The 26,784-nt window shown below is 46.7% G+C and overlaps 1 protein-coding gene across 16 annotated transcripts in view; it reads right to left on the reverse strand.

Moving 5' to 3' along the window:
* Positions 1 to 26,784, reverse strand: part of LOC139061333 (uncharacterized) — a 284,688-nt gene that overhangs the window by 22,233 nt on the left and 235,671 nt on the right. For 10 of the 16 annotated variants that reach the window (XM_070541220.1, XM_070541213.1, XM_070541217.1 and 7 more), the window contains 2 exons: positions 7,794 to 7,872; positions 3,939 to 4,025 (listed from right to left, as the gene is read on the reverse strand). In XM_070541220.1, coding sequence (XP_070397321.1) covers positions 3,939 to 4,025; positions 7,794 to 7,872 — 166 coding nt within the window. Of the gene's footprint in view, positions 1 to 1,181; positions 1,253 to 3,938; positions 4,026 to 7,793; positions 7,873 to 26,784 lie in introns of all 16 variants that reach the window. The other 6 variants (XM_070541218.1, XM_070541219.1, XM_070541215.1 and 3 more) reach the window with 1 other exon arrangement.

The raw sequence follows: 26,784 nt of genomic DNA on the forward strand, positions 1-26,784 counted from the left end.
CCTTTCGTGGATGTCGAATCCTTGACTTTTGGTGGAAGTCGCACCCACAGACTCTGGTGTTAATTTCGGCGAAATTAACGAATATGAAGTTAGTTACGTAGAGTTCATTAAGGCACTCAAATCTACGAGCTTTCGTGAGAGAAAACAAGTCAAAACAAGATGAAGGTTTTTACCTTCATCGTCTTTAGCGTATGCTAAAGTGACTGTCAACTGATGTGTTTGCCTTTGACCGATGGTGATTTTGCAAAACATTGTCGAAATTGGTGATTGACAAGATAACAATAAATATTTGAGATTCTATCAACTACTTTCAGAAATGGGATAAGAGAAATGTGCTTCAATGAACATCAGTGCTGAGCGATCGGTAGCTATGTTTATTGCTCCAAATAGATCACCGAATGCCTCCCTAACGCACAGCGTAGTAAGTACAAGGCAACACATAGATGGAGTTGGCTAATCAGTACATCTGTTTGTTACCTTCCGCCCGTCGTCTGAAAAAGTAGCGTAAGGCAGTTGAGAAGAAAAGTTTAATGTACGCATACATGCTGTCATATACCTTGCTTTATTTAAATTCCTGTGTTTAAATGTTGCATTAGCCTTCACGCGTTGCAGGTAACTAGGCTTGAAGTGGTCCTAACGCAGTTATTGATTCATTCAATATCAGCTTTTGTATAGCTTAATCTTTTCAAATAATCACGATGTTTTTATGCAATAATAGTAAGACGCGTGTTTGGCCTCGACCACAATTACAGCAAAAATGCTGTAATTGTGGTCCTGTACTGCCTTATTTGCTGTACATCAAATAAGGCAGTATGCAAAATGTACAGTGGATTTTTATGCATTTTACAAGACATTTACTTGTTTCCCTCCATGGCTACGTCACAGCGTTCCTATCAAACAGAACAGCCACGGTGGGGTTAGGAGACCTGCGGACCGACAAGTTCCATACACCTAACAAAGGAACCCCGCAGGGATCCGGGATCTCACCGATTCTTTTCAACATTGCAATGATTGGGATAGCCCGGAAGCTGGAAGAGATCGACGGCATACATCACGCCATTTATGCCGACGATATCACCATCTGGACTAACCAAGGCTCTCTCAGCCAAAAAGAAGAACGACTACATGAACGACTACGCAGCAGCATGCGTGGAAGAATGTGTTAGGGAAAGAGGCCTCGCCTGCTGGACGGAGAAGTCAGAGCTCCTGAGTCAGAAGAGGAAAACTCTCGGAAGAACAAATCAGCGTCACCCTAGAAGGACAAAAAATACCAGAAAAAGAAGCCATCAGGTATTCTGAGAATGTGGGTGCAGAGCAATCAACGCTGTACACACACCATAAACCTATTCAAGCAAGCGACGGCACAGGTGGCACGTATGATCACCCGCGTCTCGCAAAAAAGAAGCGGCATGAAGGAGGAAGATACAGTCAGGTTGGTTAAGAACCTCATAATCAGCCGGATTACGCATGCCCTCCCATATTACAACACAAACAAAGGCGAAGGGGACCAGGCCTACCCCATCATAAGGAAAGCATTCAAAACAGCGCTTCACCTGCCGGCCAACACCTCGACTGAGAAGCTGCTGGCCCTCGGACTCCACAACACGTTCGAGGAGCTCAAAAAAGCCCAATTATGGTCGCAGCTACTCAGACTCTAGCACACTACCACGGGCAGAAAGCTCCTAAAAAAACTCGAGCACAAAGAAATTGAAAGGGAAGAACAAATAAGGGAAAACCTACCCGATGAGTACCGCAGTACCATCAAGGTAGGGTCCCTGCCATGAAACATGGACCCGAATTTACACATAGCCAGGCGGAACGCTAGGGCAAAACATGCAGAAAAATACCTAGCAACCAAGGCGAACACGGTATACACGGACGCCGCGGTATATCCTCGAGAACGAAGGGAAAAAGAACAAAGAGTCGTCGCGGCAGTAACAGACACGCACTATAGGGAAATCGCTTGCGCGTCGGCACGGGATTGTACGGTAACCGAGGGAGAGGAAATGGCTGTTGCTCTAGCAGCTGTGGAGGGCTACCATACAAATAGATTCCTTATAATTCTAACAGACTCCAAGGAAGCATGCAGAAATTACATTAACGGCAGAATCGGTCAAAAAGCGCTCCAAATCTTCCTCCGCGCTGGTCAACAGAATAAACGCATTAGGCACACCATCTTTGGGTACCGGGGCACACTGAGATTGAGGGCAACCAAACGGCAACCAAAGCGGCAGACAGGAACTTTCCCTAATTTAGGTATACTATGCAAAATGTTCCCCAGTCAATACAGAGACACATGCCCGTGGTGTGGCGCAATACCCACACTTTATCACATCACATGGGAGTGCAATACCAATAAGGCATTCCACAAAATAGAAAATCCGAGTGCGGAGCAGCGAAAGAGCGTGCTCTCCAGCGGCGACCCTAGCCTCCAACGGAGGCTGGTGGATCATGCCCGACAAGCAGCCACGCTCAGTGGTGCCCTGGAATAGGGGCGCCAACCATGCAGGCCGGAGATCGTCATCAACCAATAGAAGATGAAGACATCCGGCCCGACCGCTGAATTACTCTTTCTAGAGCAATGAAGTTTACTTCCTTCTCCTCCTCCTCCCTCCGGTACCCTCGGTAAGATATGCGGGGCGCAGTGTTTTCTTTTTTTAATTTCAAGTACGAAGCAATGTCCTGAGTGACCAGCGCCACGTGGTCGTTTCCGGAAGCAACTCGTGTTGAGAAAAAATAAATAAAATCCAAAGTGCGAGAAAAACAGGAGGCATTTTATGCATATAGGTAAGGCTATATTTGTTGCTTGGACTGCAGATTTTGGAAGTTTGAAACGGCGCTTGTCGTTTTCAGCTATAGTGCACTTCGAAGGAATCGTGAAGCAGTGAATGCCACCGCACAGGTGTAGTCATCAAGGAAAGGCTCTAGAAACGCATCGCGCTCCGATTTTGCGTGGATTCCTCCAGGCTCGGAAAAACGTGTAGTTCGTATTAAGCAACAGAAAGCTGTATAGGGAGTTTTTCATGTCGCTATACAATTTTCTTATTAACACCTTTGATGTAACTATAATACTTCAGAAGCTGAACAAATAATTGGTTTTTTATCTAATTAGGCAGAATGAAAAAAATTTATTTCAGTATCTCCAAGCGACGGCAAAAAACATTACTTTGGTTCTGTACAGCTACGTGAGCAAACTCTGGCTGAAGTTTGCTGAGACACCCTGCATATCTGTTATATGGAAGGCTTGCATAAGATACACATCTATTTCTTTATTAGATATAGTGAAGCAACGTGTGCGCGGTTTGCTCTAATGTTTGGTTGTGACAATGTGAGAACATGTTTGGCGCATGTGCGACTGGGGACATATATTGGCGCGCGACAAAACGTAAGGGTAGGACAGCTGTTGCAGGTGTCACAGAACAAACAGTCCGAAGTTAAAAACACCCCCCCCCCTTCCGCCCCCCCCCTCCGCCCCCTTCCCCTCGCCCCGTTTCTCAATTTTTTTCCTATGGGTTTTGTGTCGCATGTGTGTCTCGTTCGCTTCACTCATTCTTTCTCGCGCTAATTAAAACAGCGAAAGTTCGTTGAGATCGAGACTACGCCCTCATCACCACTTAGAATATCTATATAAAGGATAATTATTAACGAAGATAAGGTTTACGCGTTTGGATTACCACAGTTAGAGCATGTTCCAAGGAGCGAGTCGGGTGTACCAGCGCATGCGCGAGGTACACCCCACTCTGCCGTCTCTGCTACGCATTCATGTCCACTGAGGCGATCACTTCTTTCCTGGTTGTGGAACTGTTTGCGAGTTTCCTGCAGTTATGGTCAACGAAGCAGCCTCTTGAGAGAACAAACAAGTATGCACAATTTTCTAGCCACTAAATGCGCGTTAAGTTACTTGCTGAGATATTGAGAGCCGCGGCTCATATACTTACCAATTTGGACGTAGATAACTTATTCCAGGACCAAAAAGGAAGTCCGCAGAGGATGCACGTCGATAATGCGAGCCAGCCCAAATCTTCCTGCATAAGCGTTTGGATAACTCAAATAAGAATACGCGATAACAAGTCGCTGGGAGAATTGTGCCGAAAATTCCCGATTCGCGCGCCCACGAAGCCCACATCCGGCGGCTGGATATTGGTTGGGGGAGCACCGGATTTCAGATAAACAGATCTGTAAACAGCTTGATGTGTGTTCCAAGTGCGTAATAATGTTCTAAATTGTAGATCGAGAACCTTCTTCCGCATTTTGCGGTAAGCTCAAATTACAAGAGGTAATTTAGGAGGTGCGTTCGGAAGCATCGCTTGTAATGAAACCACTTGGCTATTTGCGTCCGGCTTAATTTTCATTTACCGTCTCGGTAATCCTTCATCGCGGAAGGTAAATTTCGTTGTATTCAAATCGCATATACGGACATTAACATCCTAAAACTTGATCCACTAAAAGAAGTCGGGAGAGTATTAGAAGTAAATGTGACAGAAAATGCGTTAGCACAACGTTGCACCTGTTTTTGGTACGGGATTCACTGTTTAAAACCTCGTTATACGCATTGCAAGTTGTTCGGTAGCGCACTCGACATATTTTCTGCCTCTTCGAGGAGCGAACTGCAACGGACTGTGCTGCGCAGAACAACCGTCACTGGACTGACATAGCGGCCGACATAGTGCGACTAGAGAAATATGCAAGAGGTTTACAGACACTTGCAAATAACGAGGGTAAAGCAGCGACAAACGAAAAGTTTCACCACAGAGAAATTGGCATTCATTATCTGTAATGAAAAGACGAGTATCTATGTGGCGTCGATTCGGCAAGTCATATGCATCGTTAAACAAATTAAGGAGCTGGACGTACACATAAACGAAAAGACTTACACAAGCGCTAAGGGGTCACCATTAGTGTGAGGTGGTACCAGTGCTAACGTCCGCAAATGCCATTTTATGCTTAAAACAGGATATGTTGTCAGAGTTGGAAGCTAACAAGAGGTCGGTAGGCACGCCGGGTCTGGCAACCCACAGTAAAACCGCTAATGAGGCAGTGCGGAGTGACATGGGTTGGGCCCTTTACAAGTCGTAGCAGCACAGAGAAAAATTATTTTTGAAGGGAGAGTAAAGAACATGAATGAATACAAGTGGGGGGAAAAATTGCACAAGTATCTGTACCTGAATCTCTCACAGTCATAGGTAGCGGTATACGGTAGATATTGCAGGAAACAAAAAGATGAAGACGTACAAAAAACTAGAAAAGAAAAGCATAGCATAACTGATCAGATCAGGCGGGCTGGGTGACTATTTTGTCACCGACTGGTTTCGAAGGGGATGCCATTGTATCATGATGACAAAGCAAAGCTGGTATAGCGCGATAGCTTATATTAGCATCCGCACTACCTCTCGCTCCCTGCTTTACCATCGCTATGTAGAGAAAAGAAGACAACACTCTATCGTGCGCCTGTAGAGCGCACAGGGGGCGCTGTTGACTTGCTGTGGTTGGCGCAATCGGAGCCAGATTGAGCTCGGTTTTACTTAGGAGACAGGCGTTGTACGGCAGTACGTTTATCGAATAAGACCCAACAGGAATAGTCGCCGACAGGAATAGTCGCATTTGAGTGAGTTGACACCGCCTATGTATATACATTTCAATATATTAAGCATGTGGTAAAGAGGAGTAACAAAGCCTACAAATGCAAACGTTGCATAAATTTTACGCTTTCTCGGATTTCCTGCACTCGCGTTCAACATGAAATACCATGAGGAGGAAACAGAAATGGCGGGGAGAAACACGGCCAGCGAGAAAGAGGGATCCCATTTCGCGCCCACTACTTGTGATGTTGATGAATACAGTGTTTTGTGGCCCAAGCGCCAACTATGACCAAAGAGCACTATGGTCAAACACTACTTCCCCTCTCGGTAGGTCCGCTCCACATAGAGAACGAACATGATTGCAATAACGCACCGTAGGACCCCCACCAGCAGGATCTTTATTTATGTGCGCTTTCTGTAGCGTTTATCAATGTAATCCACTTTAACTACTCGATGCATCGAGTCACTACTCGATGCACAGAAGGCGTCGTTATCCGGCCACGCATTACGCTGGCGCAGCTAAATTTATCCTGCCCGGTTGTATTTAGAGAGGTGGTACGTTTGTCGTTCGGATCAGTACTAGTTGCGTCTGTGCAAGCTAGGTTTTTAACCAACGGCGATGTTGCAAGGCGTTGGCGAGATCAGAGACAGACACGATAAATTGGACCTTTAAAAATCCATAAATAGTACTCTTAAATGGCGTAGTAAAAGAAAGATGCCCTAATAAATTCACTAAACGGGTACTCAAAAGTTATGCGACCCATTAGTGCTCTGAATAGAAAACTGAATTGCTCCTTAACCCATAGAGTTAGGGACCAGTGGCACCCACAATCTTGGAAACGCAAGGCCAAGGAAACATTGCAGATGGAATTTAGGTGGGCTAATCGGTACATCAGCTGCTTATTACAGGAGTGCTTGCATGAAAAAAGAACGCAAGGGAGTTGAGAAGAATCAAGTTTATTATACACTTAAATATATTGCGATGTTTCTTACTTGGACTAAAATGATTTAAATGGAAGAAATACGCTTGAGTTTATCACGAAAATATCCCTTCGAGAATATGGTGAGGCTTCGAGTCCCACCACGCACATAATAAGCACTTGGTATTACGGTCTCTCGATTACATTTCAGTGACAGAAACGTAAAAATCTCAGACAACTCTCCTGAGCTGACTGCCAAAAGGCGTCGTTAGCTGAAACGCGCTGTCGGTAAACAGATTTGGAGGAAAGCATTCATGCTTTCCTTTAAATTAAGTGTTTGCGGAAGCAATATTTTTCTTTATTGACACTTTTACAATGAGCTGGGCCGGTCCTGGACTGACCACGACAACAGGTGTCGACTTTCCCAATTCTTCAGACATTTCTGCAGTGTATGTAGTCGAAATAATTAAAAAGAAAGCCTAATGAGGTAGTTCGAGGCATATGGTATTTAATGTGGACGGAATGTGAGGCAATCCCTGAATTGCATGCCTTCGTTTTAAACTGTTTTCTTGGTTGTTGCCTTGGCTCTCTCCCTTAGTAGATCGCTTAATTTCTCAACTCCTTGCGATTTTTGTTTCGAGTTGCCAATTTTGCACGAAAAGTGCTATACAATAACGGCGTGCTGCCGTTATCTCATCTCAAAGCCGCAACAAGCAGATTTTCGCATTGAAGGGCTTCGAAAACGTACAATTCTTGTGCGTGACAGTATATTGAGGGTAATCAACGATGGGCTTATGCGTTGAAGAAAAAAGTTTTGGGGCAAAACGTTATATTTCGCCGATGAATATTTTCCAGAGAATTGGCATGATCGGCGATTGAAGCGATTGAAGCGATTGCAGTATCAGACCTTTAATGAATGATTGTGCGTTGTTTAGCGGCGCAGGGGAAAGATATCGCAACGAAGTCAGCAATCGCATGCCTTCTTTAGAGGAACTCTCTCCTTAATGTTGGTTCTGTGTGGGCAACCACTGAATTCACGCCCTCGTTTTCCATCTCGTGTCGGCACTCTCCTGGCATATGGAAGGGTTGTCGTTAGACGATGTACGTTATAAGTTCAAATTTGAATGAAAGCCCTGCCATGCCTGGAACAATATTTCTGGTATCCCAGATGTTAATTACCTACGGGCGCTTGACCTTTCAAAAGAACGTCCTCTAGAAAGCCCATGTGTTGAAGTGATTGGAATTTGAGGGCCACTTACGCATCTTACGACGTTGCGTAATTGTGTGCACTTACCGGCTCGCGGTGTCCTGACGGCGACAACCAGAGCGATGGCAAGGACAATGGCGTAAGCCATGCACCAAGTCGCACAACCCTTGAAAATAAAGACGGAGAAGGAATGTTCTACAACGTGCTGCCGTTGAAAGGAGTAGTCGGCTGATTCTTGGGAAAAGCTAGCATTGCCTGAGCATACTGGGTAATGCATACTAATCTACCCGCTATGCTAATTTTTATGCTAGAGGCAACATCACTTATTTTTCATTGGGTTGCTTAGCGTTTTCTTTCTTTCCTTGCTCCCTTTCTTTCTTGCTCCTATTTATATACTGCATCAGGCACGTACCCAGAGGGGGGGTCCCGGGGGGGCCCGGCCCCCCCCCCCCGAAAACAAGTGGCATACCCCCCCTCCCCACCCACGCCACCACTCTTCACACATTCCTAAGCGCCGCCAGATCAATGTTGAGACTCGGCAGCTATTAATCGGTCAGCATTATGCTGCCTTTTTCACTCCTTTTAGATGGCGGTAGTTATCGGCATCTCTTGTAATGTGAAGGACAGTTTTCTCATAGATTCCGCACCCGTGCGATTAACTCGAGATGCGTTCAGTTGTCACCATAACCGTCACGCGCATATCTGTTGCTTTTGTTAGTTCAACCTTCTTTGTTTAGGCTGATCCTGGGACCAGGAAAGGGATGCAGCTGTTACTGAGCTGGTCTGTACTCTCGTGGAACGAGTTGCGGCCGGAGAAAACGCCAACTGCGCTTAACTTTTCCCTTTGTTTCATTATTTCCTTGAATTACGGCTCGCTGCTAGGCTGGCAGATGCCCGCAACCATAGGGTGGGAAATAAAATAATGTGAAAGCGCGTCCATCATGAAATCCTGCAATAACCCTTAAACCCATAAGCAAGATGACTGTCGCCCGTTACCTCGTCTGTTTTTCCCTAATTGTGTAGCACTTTTCGTGCAAAATTGGCAACTCGAAACAAAAATCGCAAGGAGTTGAGAAATTAAGCGATCTACTAAGGGAGAGAGCCAAGGCAACAACCAAACTGCAAGGAAAGTCGAATAATAAAAAAAAGTTAACCGTTTATGAGAATATTTGTGGATCAACATCTTTTTACTTAAAAAGGAAGTAGAGAAAACGCTGCCGGAAGTGGAGAACATTCACTTGCTTTGAATGACGCTTCTACGGTCGAACCGCCTCACATAGCCAATTCTCTACTGTGCTTATGTGGGTGTTTATCTAACCTTTCGCGGTGAGCGCAGTACATCTAGAATCGAAGAGTCCTGCGCTCTACGCGGTTGTGTGGGACTGGCGGCCACACAGCGTTACGCAATTCGCGAAACTGTCAAAACTGATCAACAAGGCAAAAATAACTGATATTCGAAACTATAACATGAGAAATACTGAAGGAGCTGTAAAAAATGAACGCAGCCTGAAATCAGTAAAACAGAAACCTGGCTTGGGGTAAACGACGATGCATACACTAAAAGATATCATCAGCAATCTCGAAGGAGTAAAAGGAGCGGAAAAATTCTAAGCTGACCTGTATACAGTACTCAGAGGAGACACGATACCTCACTTAGAAACAGTAATGAACAGGATACAGAAACTCTCCTATAACTAGCGATGAGGTCAGAAGGGCCCTGCAAGGAATGAAACGATGAAGAGCGGGAGGAGAAGGTGGAATAACAGTCGACCTAATCAAAGCTGGAGGAGACAATGCTTGGAAAACTGGCGGCTCTTTATACGAAGTGTCTATCGAGTGCAAGGGTCCCAGAAAACTGGAAGAATGCAGACATTATACTAATCCACAAAAAAGGAGACGTTAAAGAATTGAAAAATTATAGGACCATTAGCTTGCTCCTAGTATTATATAAAATATTTACAAAAATAATCTCCAATTATTTTTGACAAAATCCAGGGCAACACTGGATTTTGTCAACCAAGGGAACAGGCTGGCTTCAGGAAGAGACACCTTACAATGGATCACATCCATGTCATAACTCAGGTTATCGCGAAATCCGCAGAGCACAATAAGCCTCTCTACGTGGCTTATATAGATTACGAAAAGGCATTTGATTCAGTAGAGATACCAGCAGTCATAGAGGCACTACGTAATCATGGAGTACGTAAATAGCTTGGAAAATATTGCTACACGTGTGTGGTATTTGTTTGTTTGAACGAGGCGCGTGGACGCCATCACTCCAGAAAAGAGGAAGAACGAACTGGGCTCGCGCTGTGAATCAAACCGGTCAGCGCTGCAACCGTTGTAAATATAATTAAAAAGAAAGCCTAATGAGGTAGTTCGAGGCATATGGTATTTAAAGCGGACAGAATGTGAGGCAATCCCTGAATTGCATGCCTTCGTTTTAAAGTGTTTTCTTGTTAAAGCGTGCTGCCGTTATCTCATCTCAAAGACGCCACAAGCAGATTTACTGACTCGTCCTTCGCGGAGATACCTATAGAGAAAGGGGTCAGACAGGGAGACACAATTTCTCAAATGCTATTCACTGCATGCTTGAATACTTCTTCTACTCCAAGATAAAAATACTTCTATTCCAAGATAAAGACTCATCATCATGATAATGATCGTGATGATGATAATGATCGTGATGATGATAATGATCGTGATGATGATAATGATCGTGATGATGATAATGATCGTGATGATGATAATGATCGTGATGATGATAGTGGTGATCGTGATGATGATAGTGGTGATCGTGATGATGATAGTGGTGATCGTGATGATGATAGTGGTGATCGTGATGATGATAGTGGTGATCGTGATGATGATAGCGGGGATCGTGATGATGATAGCGGGGATCGTGATGATGATAGCGGGGTTCGTGATGATGATAGCGGGGTTCGTGATGATGATAGCGGGGTTCGTGATGATGATAGCGGGGTTCGTGATGATGATAGCGGGGTTCGTGATGATGATAGCGGGGTTCGTGATGATGATAGCGGGGTTCGTGATGATGATAGCGGGGTTCGTGATGATGATAGCGGGGTTCGTGATGATGATAGCGGGGTTCGTGATGATGATAGCGGGGTTCGTGATGATGATAGCGGGGTTCGTGATGATGATAGCGGGGTTCGTGATGATGATAGCGGGGTTCGTGATGATGATAGCGGGGTTCGTGATGATGATAGCGGGGTTCGTGATGATGATAGCGGGGTTCGTGATGATGATAGCTGGGGTCGTGATGATGATAGCTGGGATCGTGATGATGATAGTGGTCATCGTGATGATGATAGTGGTCATCGTGATGATGATAGTGGTGATCGCGATGATGATAGTGGTGATAATGGTGATGATGGTGGTGATAATGATGATGATGATGATGGAGATCGTGATGATGATAATGATGACGACGACGACGACGATGATAATGGAGGGCCCCCCGAAATAAAATCCTGGGTACGTGCCTGTACTGCATCCATTTTAGTGAACATCGGCCCATTAGACCAAGGAGGCAGGGTGACTGTCGCCAACCCGTTACAGTACGATGTCAGTAAACGCGCACAAGGAGGCGGTAGCAGTGCTGACGAACCTTAACCACTTCAGGCGTACGGACAAGGTCACCGAAGTCGATTCACAATAAAAAAAATTGTCGTAAAAACAATACCTGCACACAGCACGCATACCACATGACGCAATCCGATGACACTTTTAAGTGCAACTTTTCTTGAGCAGCGATTCTTAAGCCACGTGTGCATTGCTTCCCCGTTGCTGTCATGAAAGTTACTGGACCAAAGTACGCACAAGCTGGTGCTCCTGGCGCGGCGGCTTTATTGAATGTGTGAAAAAAGAAAGATATTACGATGTTATTTCCACACACGATAAAATTTATGAATAAAGTGTGATGCATGGCGCGCTTCCCAGTACCACCGCAGTGCTGAGACGTCGTAGCAATATCAGCAATATCGAATACATGAAAGTGATAAAAACCTGACAAGACTGTTGACAAGGCCAGGTCCGAAATTGCTGGGTATGAGCACGCACACGCATTGCACATCCGTTGTTACGGATACCGAAAATTCATTGTTGTGTGGATCTCATATATATATTAAGCGGAACCTTTATCTCGAATTCTGTCTTGAGCAGCGATTCTTAAGCCACGTGTGCATTGCTTCCCCGTTGCTGTCATGAAAGTTACTGGACCAAAGTAACTTCATGACAGCACAAACAAAGTAACATTGGAAAGAAGCAATCGCTTTTCTCGGCAACCACTGCACTAATTTTGATGAAGCTTCCTGCAGCTGAAAGCAAAAGAGAAAATCTAAAGCCTGTTAGTAGCGATTTATTTATTTAGGTCGCCAATTATTTCATAAATAATTGGTTTAACCCTATAATGCACAATTTTTTGTTTCCTCAAAATATTATTTATGGAGTTGTGCACTGCAGGTGGTATCGACACTTCATGCTGTACGCCATGCAGATTCCTGTGCAGCCAGGAAACAATGCAGTGTTTTCGCGTTATTGTCAAAATTTATAACACAGAAGCACAGACGTAAGGCTATGCCTGTGACGACGTGACACGGCAATGTGCGGATGCACAGCATCCTTTTGAAGAGGAAAAAGGAAATTCGACCACAAAAAATCTTGCCCAAATATTGAATCGAAATGAACTTACACTCGTGGTTGTCGTGACTAATTGAAAGGTCGTTGCCTTCACTATCACGCGGTTCGTTTGTTTGGTAGGTGGTGTGTTTGTTTTGGTGGCGCGGCGCGGCGAAGTATGGGAACAGATAGCAGCACTATGGGGCGCGTCTTAAATACCAATATTGAGGAAATGCAACAACGTGTACAGGCAGCTCCAAAGAGACTTTGTTTCAGTTTTTAACGCCATTCATCGGCCATACCAGCGTTTGGAAGCCATTTCACTTTTCGGAAGAAAATAAACCATGTTGTTGCAGTTGCGCAACATAGCAACGTTCCGTCGCCAGGAACAAATTATTCCAAGATAACAATGTTGAATTGAATCTACAGAGTTAGCAGGATTAGCGTAAGAAATTTTTTTGCGCTTTGTCTTATGGAGAAACGACGCTGATCGCGGGCGCGCGCAGCCTCCGCTACGTTTGTTTTGGTAGAAGACAAGAAGTATGGGAACAGATAGCAGCACTATGGGGCGCGTCTTAAATACCAATATTGAGGAAATGCAACAACGTGTACAGGCAGCTCCAAAGAGACTTTGTTTCAGTTTTTAACGCCATTCATCGGAATGTTGCGTAAATGCAACAAGGTGCAGTAAAGGGTTAAAATAAATTTGGTTTCTGGTTGCATCTACACCTTGATACCTTGGAATGATGATGATAATGATCATCATCATTCCTTGGAACTCATTCGTCAACCCGAATGAGTTCCAAGGATAATGAGGATAATGGGTCAAACGCAAAAGCGCCAATAGCAACTAACTAGGCGCGTCTAGTTAAATATGCTGTAATTCATTTACCAGGATACCAGTAAGCCATCGCATCAAGAAACACCAATGCATCTAGCCCTACAGCTAGAAAGAACTGGCAGAACTTTCCAAGTTAATCAACAAGCGTAAGACTGCTGACATAAGGAAGTTGAATACGGATACAGTTGAACATGCTCTCAGAAACGGAGGAAGCATAAAAGCAGTGAAGAAGAAACTAGGAATAGGAAAGAATCAGATGTATGCGTTTAGAGACAAAGCCGGCAATATCATATGGATCAGTTTGTTCAAGTGGCTGAGGAGTGCTCCAAAGCACTCCTCAGCCACATAAGTTAATGACACCTAAGTTGAAATCAAGAAAAAGAAATGGGCATGGGGAGGGCATGTAATGAGGAGGGAAGATAACCGACTGTCATTAAGGGTTACGGACTGGGCAGTTGGAGAAGTATGGGAGAGGCCTTTGCCCTGCAGTCGGCGTAACCAGGCTGATGGGACACGACTCAGATTCTTCTCAGTGAGAAGGACGAAAGCATCCCTAACATCTAATTAGGGATGCTTAAATATAAATCAACCTGTCCTGCCTCAACTAGGTTACTAGTAAAAGAATGGACCGTTACTAACTGTGCGATTGCGGAAAACGTCTTCCCGAAACCGCGCCGCAGGGAGACAAGCACACGTTGTGTTTAAAAGACCACAGTTAAGTGGTCGTTTACGACGGGCTGCTCAAGCATCTATTTTATCAAGATAAATTGGCAGGTAGGACAATCGACCACGGTACTTACCGGCGGCCGCGTCCACTGTTGCCGCTATTATGAGTGACTACAACGAAAAAATAATGCAACGAATTAAAACGAATTTGTTACATTTGTTACATTTGTTAACAAATGTAACAAATGTAGAGAGCGTGTAAATCTAAATGTGTCTCGCATACATAATTTCTCAATGGAACATCTCCAGCACTTGGTGCTGCTTGATAAGCCCTCTCAGAGCTCGCTGTAATCACATAAGAATGTTTTCATACCGCAATCACTTAACATACAAGGAACTAGGCAAGGTGTCTGCCCATTTGTAAAAGAAAACGGCTGCGCACCTCGCTTTTGATGTCTGGTGCTAGCAAAAAACAACACAGGGCATTCTTTTTGTTTTCAGTTTCCTTAAAGCCTAGACGCGGTTTCCTTAAATCAAACTGAAACAATAGATTTGTTTCAGTTTGATTAGTATAAATAAAATCTATTGGTGTAAGAACAGTGCTAGAGTGCGGCATTTTTTTTTTATTTCGAACTGAATTTTAGAATTGCCTACGAGATTTTTCTCCAATCGCGTTGCAAGAGACGAAATATCTGTCCATGCTGACATCATTTCTAAGCAAAACGATGCAGCAGTGATACAGCAATGCGCTTTTGAATGCCAGGCGAGCCGGAAAACGCATGTTTGTGCGTCAGCTCTTGAGAAAGGTTGCCGCTCGTCAAAGCAAGTCAAACTCATGAGCTCACACACTCTATGCAAGAGAAAACGACGGCGAATTGCGATGAAAATGCATCCCGTAAACAAAGTTTCCCGTGGTAGGCTACGATGTACAACTGCAGCAGTTGCCGATGTTATTTTGCAGCACCCGTTAAAAATGCCTTGTATGTAATCATGCAGGTTGGTGACGCCACGCAAAATCCCGCCTTCCTTCCTCCTGTTTTGTTCATTGCACTACTTCGTCAACCTTCAAAACTGACAAATGACTCCTGCTGCTTAAAAGAAAGTGAAAAATTTAGTGAGTGACCGTGACAAATTCCTAATGTAAAGCTTGTTGAAAATTGCTAATTTGAAGAAAACAATACTATGAAGTTAACAAATGTAACAAATGTAGAGAGCGTGTTACAGTAAATCTAAAATGGACAAAATCAATTATGCAATTCTCTGCAATGTGAAGATTTAATGTTAGGATGACACTTGCAGTACACTCAACACTAACAAATTGATGTTAGCTGTATAGTTATGTATCAAATTTTGATCGACAAATGACTGTCCATGCTGACATCATTTCTAAGCAAAACGATGCAGCAGTGATACAGCAATGCGCTTTTGAATGCCAGGCGAGCCGGAAAACGCATGTTTGTGCGTGAGCTCTTGAGAAAGGTTGCCGCTCGTCAAAGCAAGTCAGATAAAGCAGGTTACAGGATGACGGTTACAGTTTGTTGATTACAGTGCAAGATGACGAGAAACCAACTTCGAAATTTCAGGTATCCATATTTTTTAAGCTTACAGTAATTTAAGGTACATGGAAACATGTTCAGAACCTAAATGAAATATTGCTTCTTACAGGTAATACAATTTACCTTAAATGCAAAGAAAAATCCAAATCACCTCGCGACTGATCAAAAAAAGCATTTCTGCGTTTTATATGTAATTGTACAGGCAGCATTGGAGTTGGGCCCAAGCTAAGCTTCCTCAAATCTTGATCTATGTGACAGCTTGACGTAACAACCATCGTTGGCGTCCGATGCACATGTGAGGCTGGAGTTCAAGGCTAGTGGCGCAGGCGTTGTCTGTGGATACAGAGCATTCGGGCTGGTTCACGAGACCCAGCTGTGAAGCGAATACTATAATCTAAACGACAAAGACAGCCACCGCCAAGACGGCAAAATGAGAGCTACAATTCTTTCTGTGCGCCTTCGGTATCAGAGCTGCGGAGCCGTCAAAGCGCCGCTGCCGAAGACATACAAGAAGCTGTTGCGAATGATCAGAACCTAAATGATCGGCTGCTTTATAAATGCTAAAACATCTATATATGCAAATGCAAGGGAACGTCGGAAATGTATGTCGGCGGATCGAGCTGACCAGTCCTTGTTCAGCTGGAGCGCTTGGAGCGTCCGGATGTGCTTCGCGACCAAAACCGACGCAACGTTGCCCCTCAGGGCCACCGACCGCGGGAGTAACACGCGCTGGAGTTGAGTAGAGACCACCCGCTGACCACCAAGAAATCGGACCACCAAGAAATCACGTTCCGGAACACCTGGACGCCTTTCCCCGAGCCGGCAGGACATTTCGTTCTTTCTTTACCGGCTCGAGAAGATCCGATGCGGGCGCTGACCCGCTAGGCCTAGCTCGTTTCGGCGAGTATGGGCAACTAGTCTTGACGACGCGGCGCTCTCCACCGCCAATGTGTATGCACAAACAAACAAACAAACGATCAGTGTAGGACGCAAACGCGGTCGCTACACTGATCTCGACGGTGCGATGCCTGTTGCATGGAAGACCCTCCCCATTGAAGCAGCTGGCAGGGCGATATCCGCGGGGTGGTCATACGCCGTTTGGCGCCTGGCTCGAAGGGCTTTCCCACCCCCGCACCCGGGGCTGAGCCGAGCGGAGGCGGTGCTGTTCAGACGATTGCAAACTGCTTCCTTACCCACCCCAGTGTTAATGACTCATCTATACCCGAAATTATATGTGTGTGATGTGTGCCGCGTGTGCAAGCTCCCGCTGGCACACGCGGGAGCTGGAGCGGGAGTGCCACCCTGACGCACATCCTATGGAATTGAATAAAGGGAATTGAATATTTTCCCTTTATTCAATACTTCTCTCCACCTTGCGGGTTTCCGCAGAACTTCTACGTCATCCTATGGAATTGCACCAAGTTCCCCGACGAAGCTTCGACAAGTACGATTCCGCCGCGACTCGCGGCTGCGGCGGAGTGCTACGACCACGAAAGCCAAACCTGGGCCGTCCAGCAGGTCTCGACGGCTCTTGAAAGAAAAAGGCCGAACAAAACCCACGCAACGTTGCCCCGACCGACCGCGGGAGTACCGCGCGCTGGAGTTGAGTAGAGACCACCCGCTGAGAAGACGTCAGGGCCCGCGTCACGGCGCCATTTAGTCATGGTGTATTTCTGCAGGCGACTACCTCAAGTTGTTTCTCTCTCTCTCTCTCAAAGCCTCCCGATCCCGCGCAACGCCCACAGAAGACGTCCCGGCCTCGCTCTCATCCATGGCCATGCTTGGACCGCGCGAGGGCGGCGCTCCTCTTAACCAGGCACGCAGCGAGTCACGTGGCCAGGCGGGGCCCCAGCTGCGGAGAACGCATACGCCAAACCCGCGTCGGAGCTCGCGCGGCAAGTCACGTGATGCGTTACCAAGGCTACGGCGCAGCTGCGGTCAAATAAATGTTAAATTGCTGGTGACGGCGAAACTCGGCTCCAGTACGTTAGTAAAGCCTTCGCTTTAAAAGTACAACCATGCTCGGGCCGTAACAATGCAGACTGTCGGACCTGCAAGCATTCCCGCCCAGCCACGCCGCCACCTGGGCTGCCTCGGCGAAGAACGCTCCAGCTACGTCCGCAGACACAACATGCTTTGCGCCGGTGCAAATTACGCCAAGAAAAAGGAGCCGCGCCATTTACGACGGAAGTTGCCACCGCTCCTACGCAGACATAAACATCATCATGCGGCGAAAAAAAGGCCTGGCTATTCGTAACTTTACGACGCCCCGAATCTCCCGTGCCGTCTGGTGGCGGGCAGTTCCGAGCAGGGGTGATTACGTCATCATCCGCACCCGCTCCGGGTCAGACATTTTCATTGCCAACACGCCGCATGTTGCCACAGCCCAAATATTCTGCCAGATCAACACCCTCACGTTGGGAAGCAAGACCCACGAGTTCAACGCTTACGCGGCGGCTGCGAAGTTGGCTCCACTTCGTGGAGTCAGCCATGTGATAGATCCCGGCACCACTCCGGAGGAACTCACTGTCAATCTTCGCGTGCGCACGCGAGGGGTGACAGTGCACAGTGCGCTGGGCACTGTCACCCACAATCGGCCGCGACAACATCCCAGACACCAGCATCGACCATGTGATCGTGGAGTCACTTCTCAGGCGCATAAACAAAATCAAGAAGCGAAGCATCATCGTGATCACTTTCCGAGGGCCCCGTCATCCATGGCCCTCGTCATTACATGGCCCCTGCCATGTAATGTTTGATGGGGGAGGGAGGTAGCCTGCCCCCCATACAAGCCGATGCGTCAAGCTTGCCAAGTCTGCTTACAACCAGAGCACCGATTGTACTACGCTGAACGCTTGAGTGTGTCGGCAGTGCGGTACCCTGGATCCCCTGGACGGTCTCCTCTGTGCTCCCAAACGCAATGTGTGCGGGGATGGCCACATGATGGGCGCCAAAGAGTGCTCACGGAGACTGACGCCACTGCAGCCACGGCCACCTTCCCACCCCGCAGCACCGAACCAGCTCAGGAGCTGGCAGCCTTCAGGCAAACAGAAGCTGGCAGCTTTCAGGGCGCGACAGGCTAAGGACAGGGCTCAACTCTACAACATAATGGCGCGTCTCAAACCGCCACCCGATGCCACCGAACACCACTGCCAAACCACCCTCAACAAACAAGCAACCCCTAAAATGCTGTCGTCGATTTCCACCCAGGCGGACTCCGCGGTCACACTCGATACGCGAGATGCTCTCGGCGTTCTCCGAACATCCCTCCCAACACTTCAGTACAGTCTTCACACTATACCTCACACACTTCGGATTCCGCCTCGACTCCCTCGGGATAAGCCTCGAGGCTCAAATTGCCGAGACAGGCGGCAGTATACGAAGGAAGAGTTCCCGCACCCTCAGTTCCTGCACCCGGGCATATCAAGTCCCTCTCAGACTAAACCTGGAATCTGTTTCCCCCGAAGTCTCTTCCCCACCGGCTGAGCTCACCCTCACCCACATCGGGCTCGCAAATGGACCCCATGACATGCCCACTTCTCCACACCACGAGTTAACCATGCTCAGCACAACCCCACTCATTGGCGAACCTTCTAAGATCTCGCAATAGAACTGCCACGGCTTCTGCAAAAAGCGGTGCCTCTTCCAACAATACATTAACACACACCTTGCTGATCCAGATGTTCATAGTGCTGCAGGAACCTGGCACATCATCCACACTCCCAGGCTTTGAACCCTAACATAGCCCGACAAAAGGCAGAGTGGCGGTTATGATTAACAAAATGCTAACCACAATCGGCCGCGACAACATCCCAGACACCAGCATCGACCATGTGATCGTGGAGTCACTTCTCAGGCGCATAAACAAAATCAAGAAGCGAAGCATCATCGTCAATGTATAAGCTCCCCCCCCCCCAAAGCAAAAAGCCACCGACTACCACGCTCTCATCCAGGGTGCCTGGATGAGAGCCCAGGGAAAAGAACTCATACTACTCGCGCACTTCAAGCTCGGATGTCAAAGACAAACAACTTGTGGCTGCCAGCGAAAAATTTCAAGTCGAACTGCTTACCGACCCTGCAACACCTACTCGGATCGGAAACAGTGTATGCAGTGCAGGGACACTTGTCCTGATGTATCTTCGCTCGTGGCAGTGCAAACTGTATTTGGGACAACTTGCAGGAATTCTTGGGTAGCGACCACTGCATTCATCGTACAAATATTATTGGACAAGCCTGCATCACAAATTGGGAGGCCTTCCTCCGCGAGAGAGAGCATTCAATTGGCAACCTCACAAACCTCACCGAGTGGTGTGACCAACTTAATGAGATTAGGGACCATTATACCGCTAGTGTTAAGGAGCATATCGACTCCCTGAAGTGGACGGCCATCTGCTGCACCTGTGGGAAGCCAGAAGTCTCTTCCGCAGATGTAAGACCCAAAAACACAACCAACGTGTTAAGCTCAAGGTCGCAGCTCTCACCGCCAGGCTTAGCAGTATGCTGCTAAGCCTGGCGGTTTACATGCCCAAAAAGGGTACACCTCAAGGCTCCATTATCTCAGCACCTCCGTTCGACAAAGCTATGACGAGACTATCCAGAAACCTAAACCAAATAGAAGATCTAGGCTGCACACTTTACGCTGGAGGAGCAAGGGCTCTCTCGGGTACACCAAGGACACTATTCAACAAAGGACAAATTGCAGCGTCGGTCTTCGCCAGAAAGGAGTGGGCTCCAACGCGCACCAGAGAAGTCGCAAGTGATACGCATCCACAACGAACGATACGAAAGCAAAGATTCAATCATTATGCAATGAAGATGCAATCACTATCCAACTAGACGGACACACATCTGAGGAAGTGGATCTGATGCGCATCCTGGGTGCGCCAGACGTACTCAAGACACGCTAAATACATTCACGAGACAGGTTGAAAAATAATCTAAAAGATAAACCATCGGAGAGGCATGAAGGTAGAACACTTTTGGGCTCGTCCACGCACTGGTACTAAGCAAACTCACCTATAACCTTGCGTACGACAACACAAGCAAGGCGGAGGAGGAGAAAGCCGAAGTAATTATCAGGAATGCCTAGAAATCTGCTCTTGGTCTTCCCAAACATACGGTCACGAACAAACTTCTGTTTCTAGGGGCATACAACCTGAGCTAAAGGCTGCAGTACTGCTATATCAGTGGGAACGCCTCAGTGCTACGCACTCTGGAAAGGTGATCCTTAAGGAAGCGGGCTACCACAACATCCAGCATGCGTTAACAACGACACAGAGGAGCTACCTCACCTCATTAGAGAACATACCTGTCATAGGCATTCCAAAGAACATGCATCACACCACCTTCTGGACAGACATGTACAAGGAAAATCCTGACGTCATATACATAGATGCAGTACAATTATACAAGAGCTAATTCATCTACACAGCGATCAATCGAAACTTACACCTCGTCCACAGCAATCGAATCGTCACTACTACTACGCTCCGCAGTGACGTTCGTCATTCTTTCGCACCTCCTGTGTGCTGTATGTGTTTGCAGCAAAGTGTGCTGTCCGCTCGACAAGGTTTTGCCGCCGACATGTCGAAGTGCTGCGTGCCGAAGTAGCACGGCAGTCATGCGGAAGTATGACTGCCGTGCTACTTCGTAAAGTAGTATTAGTAGAAAGTAGTAGTAGTAGAAAGTATGAAAACATGACCGGAAGGTCATGTTTTCATACTTTCTCCGGACAATGATCAACGCCAAGAGCAAACCTCGTCGTTACAAAACACATTAGGGTAAGTTTCTATCTATAGTAATTGAGTTTCGTCAGTTACTGGAATAATGAGAATCCCATTGGATGCACAGTATAAGTATCTAGAGAAAGCATTTGGCTAAATATTACTGCGTACCAGTATTTATGATAACGAAGAGGCCAGTATTGTGAAGACGACGACGACGACGATTAGAGGCTGGCCCAGGCTGTTGCCTGTTGGCCACGTGCGGCGTGTTTGTAAATATATCTCTATATAGCATGTAGTCTCCGCCTTCCTACATTTGGTGGACGTTCCCTGTACCTTGTCACTGAGCTTCGCAGCGTTGCGTTGCAGCGTTGCATCATGCGTTCAGCGTTGCATCATGGCTCCCGGCGACGACCGCTAAAATCAACCGGCCCCGACTTCTGCTGCCCCATACATGGCACCCATGATCCTGCAGCAGGATCATGGGTGCCATGATCCTGCGATAGGATCACGGGAAAAATTATCGGGAAAAGATTGGGAAGACGTCGAGAACTGGATCAGCCTGTACGAATGCGTCAACGTCAATAACAGGCGCTAGCCCTCTAATCGACGCTGGAGCGCATATCATGGTCGCCAACGTATTTTTTACCTCGGTGGCACACTCAGAGTATGGTATCGGACGCACAAAGACGAGCTCCCAAGTTGGGATATACCTGATGAAAAGCTTGGTAAACCGTACAGTCGTGGAGAAGGCATTATCCAGCCGCGTGAGGACGTCAACAGAGCCCTACGTCACGTACATTCAAGAGGTCTTCGCTCTACGCCGCAAAGTTAACGCACACATCACTGAGCCACACAAGGTTTCCCACATTCTGAACGGCACTGCAGATAACGCCTTCAACTTGCTCGTCTTCAATTATGTGCCGATGGTAGACGCATTTATCAAAAACTGCTGCCTCCTGGTACTCGCAAAAAGCCGACGTATCGACCAACAGTTCGCCGCTTACCAAACGGTGCGGCGTAATCTTCCTTTGCCGCTGCTCCTCATCCCAAAACAGCTGCCGATCTTACCAGGATTGTCCAGCAAGAGATGGAGGCCGCCTATCCCGCTACCTTCGACTCCAGCTCCTCAAACTAACCTAAATCGATAAATCCGGGTGGGCATCAGGGCGATGGGCCGAGCAGACGGTGCGGAGACTATGTTGGTGAACTCTTGGCGGACAACTGCCTGAATAGGAGAAACCCTCCTCTACTGACGCTGCCCACTCATATGAACCTTCTTGACGCGCAAGTCAATGATGTTCCTGTGTCTACTCTTATCGACGCTGGAGCGCATTTATCTGTCATAAGCGCTGACCTTTGTAACCACCTGAATAAAGAAACACCCGCCATGACGCCTGTTTCCTCGTGTTACCGATGGTGGAACACTCCCCATAATTGGTAAGTGGCCCGCGCCTCCTTCGCCATTCGCCCCACTATCGTTCCTTTCACAGTCATCGCCCACAGTCCTCACGATCATCCTCGGCCTGGACTTCCTCTCTGCGCATTCTACTCTCATAGACTGTTCAGCCAGTACTCTCGGTCTTGACTGTTCTGGATCCCGCTGAAGCACGCCCCAGTCGCCTCAGTTCCGTAGACTCCGTTCGCGTGCCACTTTTGGTACTCACATACGTTGACATTGTGTCATCCCCACCAGCACCCTACGGACACTACACCGCGGCTCCCATGCAAGACGTCCTCCTTAGACACGGTATCATATTACCACATACAATTTCATGCAGGAAAATCCTCACGGCACACACACGCGCCCAAGAAGGTACGCACGCACGCGCCAGCAAATGCAAGCATACACAAACGCGAGCATGCTCACAGACAACCTTTCACGCGCACGTGCGCAAGCCATTGCAAACACCAACACGGCGAACTGACCCACACAGGCATGCGCAAGGACGCTCAGGGCACGCACCCGCATTATCGCCGACTCTCCCTCCCTGCCACCTTGCCCTTGTGCGCTGCCATGAAGGTACACAGCAAGCCGAACGGGCAATATCTGAAATGGCTAGGTATTATCACGTGCACGGACTGCAGCTCCGCTGTTACGAATATCGAAAGATCCCTGTATATTTTGTGCATCTCACATTCGTGTATTAGATGAAGCCTTAGTTCTAAGGCTCCCATCTAAATACATGGGAAAGCAGCAATCTTTTTTCTCGGCAACCACTGCACCAAATTTGATAAGGTTTCCTACAGGTAAAATTAAAAGTTAAAATCTAGAGACTGTTGGTAGCGAATTTGCGACTTAGGCCGTTAAGTACTTTGTAAAAGTTGCTGATTCTCACATCTCTTCCGAAAACAAAACTATCAAGCTATCGGCAGTGAAAAATCATATCGCAATTGCAGCTAATAGTGCATCTTAGACAGATCAAGTTGGTGTAATATAGATGGCTCCCAAATATACCACAACACGTGAATCACTTTAGAAAAACCGTAAAAATTCTAACAAATTCACGTGAGATACAAATTATACCAAATTTAGTTGCTTTAGAGGTTGTGATGGATGCTAGTCCCAGAAGTGCAGTCATCTGCTCGATGTGCCGAGGTTCGCATTTGTAAGCTTTGTGCCTTTATCTTTCTTTTTTTTCAATCTTTCGAACATGAGAAATTTTGTAAAAACTGAAGGCCATAAATATAAATTACGCATCCAGCAGTCCCTAGAATATTTAAAATTGATGATGATGATGTATCGGGTTTTGTGGCGCAAGGTCCAGGTATGGCCAAAGAGCGCCATGTCTGTGCTAATGAGTTTGCGGTGTAATTATGAATACAATGAAGTTCGTGTGAGGTGGCTGCAAAGAGGCCTTAAAATATACGCTCTAAAGTGCGTAAAATCTGTATGATAAAATTATGGCGATGACGTATGACTTGTACTATGAACATTTAGATGCATTTAAAAAGAATGATACGATAGGTAAAATATATCTGATTGTTAAAAATCCTAGAGCGCTACTGCCTCCTTAGAGCCCTTGAAACACAAGGGCCTAGAGGCATGTGCTATGGAAAACAATTATCGCAGTGGCATCCTCTCGAGAGAGGAGGCGCTACGAATTCATGGGACTAAACATGTAAGACCACATCTTTAAGAAAACCTAGAACTGTGTGGTTCTGGACCAAGAAGCATTGCAGGATGAAGAGGAATGTGCTGTCGGTATGCTAATGAAAAATGTTTCTCTCAGATTCGGCTTCCCGACACTCCAGGAGGACGTGGAGTACGGTCAGCCTCTCTCCGCATCTACCACAGTTTGGAGGCTCACTTCCGGTGAGTAGAAAAGTATGGGTGCCAAACGTGTGTCTTATTCTGAGACGACAGAATAGGACATCTGTTCGGCGCGATTTTGTAGTAGAGGGCCAAAATCCTAGCTGTGGTTTTATCAGGTGAAGCTTATTATCCGTTTCCGCATCCGACATGTGTTGCCAGTGATCTCGCAGCCTCCTTCGCAAGAAAGGCCTCAGATCTGTGACAGGCGCCGCAGCGGTAGGGTTAACAGCTTGCAATGTGATTGACGTGGCCATCTCGTCCGCCAGAACGTTACCTTCGATTCCCCTATGGCCAGGGACCCTGGATATTATGATATTCTGGTTAGATGAGTACGCTTTGCACAAGACCGAATATAGTTCATTAAATACAGGATTTTTATGTTCGCTTATTGACATTAAGGCCTTCACGACGCTGAGAGAGTCTGTATAGATCGCTGCTTTTGGAAATTTCGATTTTCTTATGCGCTTTACAGCAGACAGTAATGCGTAGGCCTCGGTCGTAAAGATACTTGTTTCCGGATGCAGTACATCGGATTCCGAAAACGATGGGCCGACGGCTGCATAGGATACCCCGGCATTTGACTTCGAAGCGTCTGTATAGAACTCTGCGCAGGAGTGCTTGTGCTGGAGTTCTAGGAAATGCATTCGGATTTCGACCTCAGGATCGTGCTTTGTAACTTTTATAAAGGATATGTCACATTGTATCACCTGCCACTCCCAAGGAAGTAAGAGCATGGTTAGGTGCATTAAGCGATGCTCGAGTGGGACATGTTTTTCATCGCTAAGCTCCCTCACACGCAGCGAGAAAGGCTGTCTTATGGAGGGACGATTGCTGAAAAGTGTAGCGCACGTCATATCGGTAACGGTATCAAAACATGGATGTTTAGGATTGGAGCGTACTTTAAGGAAATATGTAAAGCTAATGTATGATCTCTGTAGGTGGAGAGACCATTCATTCGATTCGGCATATATGCTTTCAATCGGGCTTGTTCTGAAAGCGCCTGTGGCTAAGCGGATACCTTGATGGTGAACAGGGTCTAGCATTTTTAGCGCGCTTGGGGCGGCAGAGTTATATACCACGGCACCATAATCTAGTCGTGACCGGATGAGGCTCTTATAGAGATTCATTAGGCACTTCCTGTCACTACCCCACGTAGTCTGGGATAGAAGTTTCATTAGGTTCATTGTTTTCAGACACTTTTCTTTAAGATGTTTAATGTGTGGGACGAAAGTAAGTTTATTGTCGAGTATAACACCTAGAAATTTGTGCTCTTTGTTTACAGGTATCTGATGTTCCGGATCCAAGCAAGGATCCGGAACCAGGCCTCTCTTCCTTGTGAACAGCACACAAGAACTCTTTTGAGGATTGATTTTGAAACCATTTTTCTCTGCCCACCCTGACACCTTGTTCAAACCATGCTGTACCTGTCTCTCGCATACTGCGAGGTTACAGGATTTGAAGCCTATTTGAATGTCGTCCACATAGACGGAATACAAAATGGCCGGTGGTAAGGAAGCACGAAGCGTTGTCAGCTTAACAATAAAAAGTGGGCAACTGAGCACGTCTCCCTGGGGTACACCAGTTTCTTGTGTAAAAGGACGTGACAGCACATTGCCGACTTTCACCCGGAAGGTACGATTGGACAAGTAGCTTTTTATTACGTTGAGCATTTTACCATGAATGCCCATTTCCGATGAGTCTCGCAAGATCCCGTATCGCCACGTTGTGTCATAGGCCTTTTCCATATCGAGAAATATCGAGAGGAAGAACTGTTTATGTATAAATGCGTCCCGGATATTTCCTTCAATACGTACAAGATGGTCGGTTGTGGAGCGCCCTTCTCGGAAGCCACACTGATAGGGTCAAGCATATTTTTCTGTTCAAGGAAATGGATCAGTCGCCGATTTATCATTTTTTCAAATACCTTACACATGCAACTTGTGAGGGCTATCGGGCGGTAGCTTGCCACTCAGGAAGGATCTTTGCCTTGTTTTAAAACAGGGACCACAATGGCTTCTTTCCATGCGGTCGGAAGGTACCCTGCGTCCCAGATAGTGTTGAAAAGTGTTCGTGTCACTTGCGTGTCATTGTGTAAGTTTTTCAGCATTTCGTACATGATTCTATCATAATCCTGGTGCGGAGCTCTTGCATGCGCTCAAGGCAGCTCTCAATTCGGCTATACTGAAAGGACGGTTGTAAGGCTCATTCTCTCGACTTTTTCTTGTTAATGGCTTACGTTCTTCTATTTGTTTATATATGAGAAAAGATTGCGAATAATGGTTTGAACTTGACGCGCTCTGAAAGTGCTCCGCACGTGAGTCTGCCTGATCTTGCA

This window comes from Dermacentor albipictus, chromosome 6 (assembly GCF_038994185.2).
Source record: "Dermacentor albipictus isolate Rhodes 1998 colony chromosome 6, USDA_Dalb.pri_finalv2, whole genome shotgun sequence".
Taxonomy (NCBI): domain Eukaryota; kingdom Metazoa; phylum Arthropoda; class Arachnida; order Ixodida; family Ixodidae; genus Dermacentor; species Dermacentor albipictus.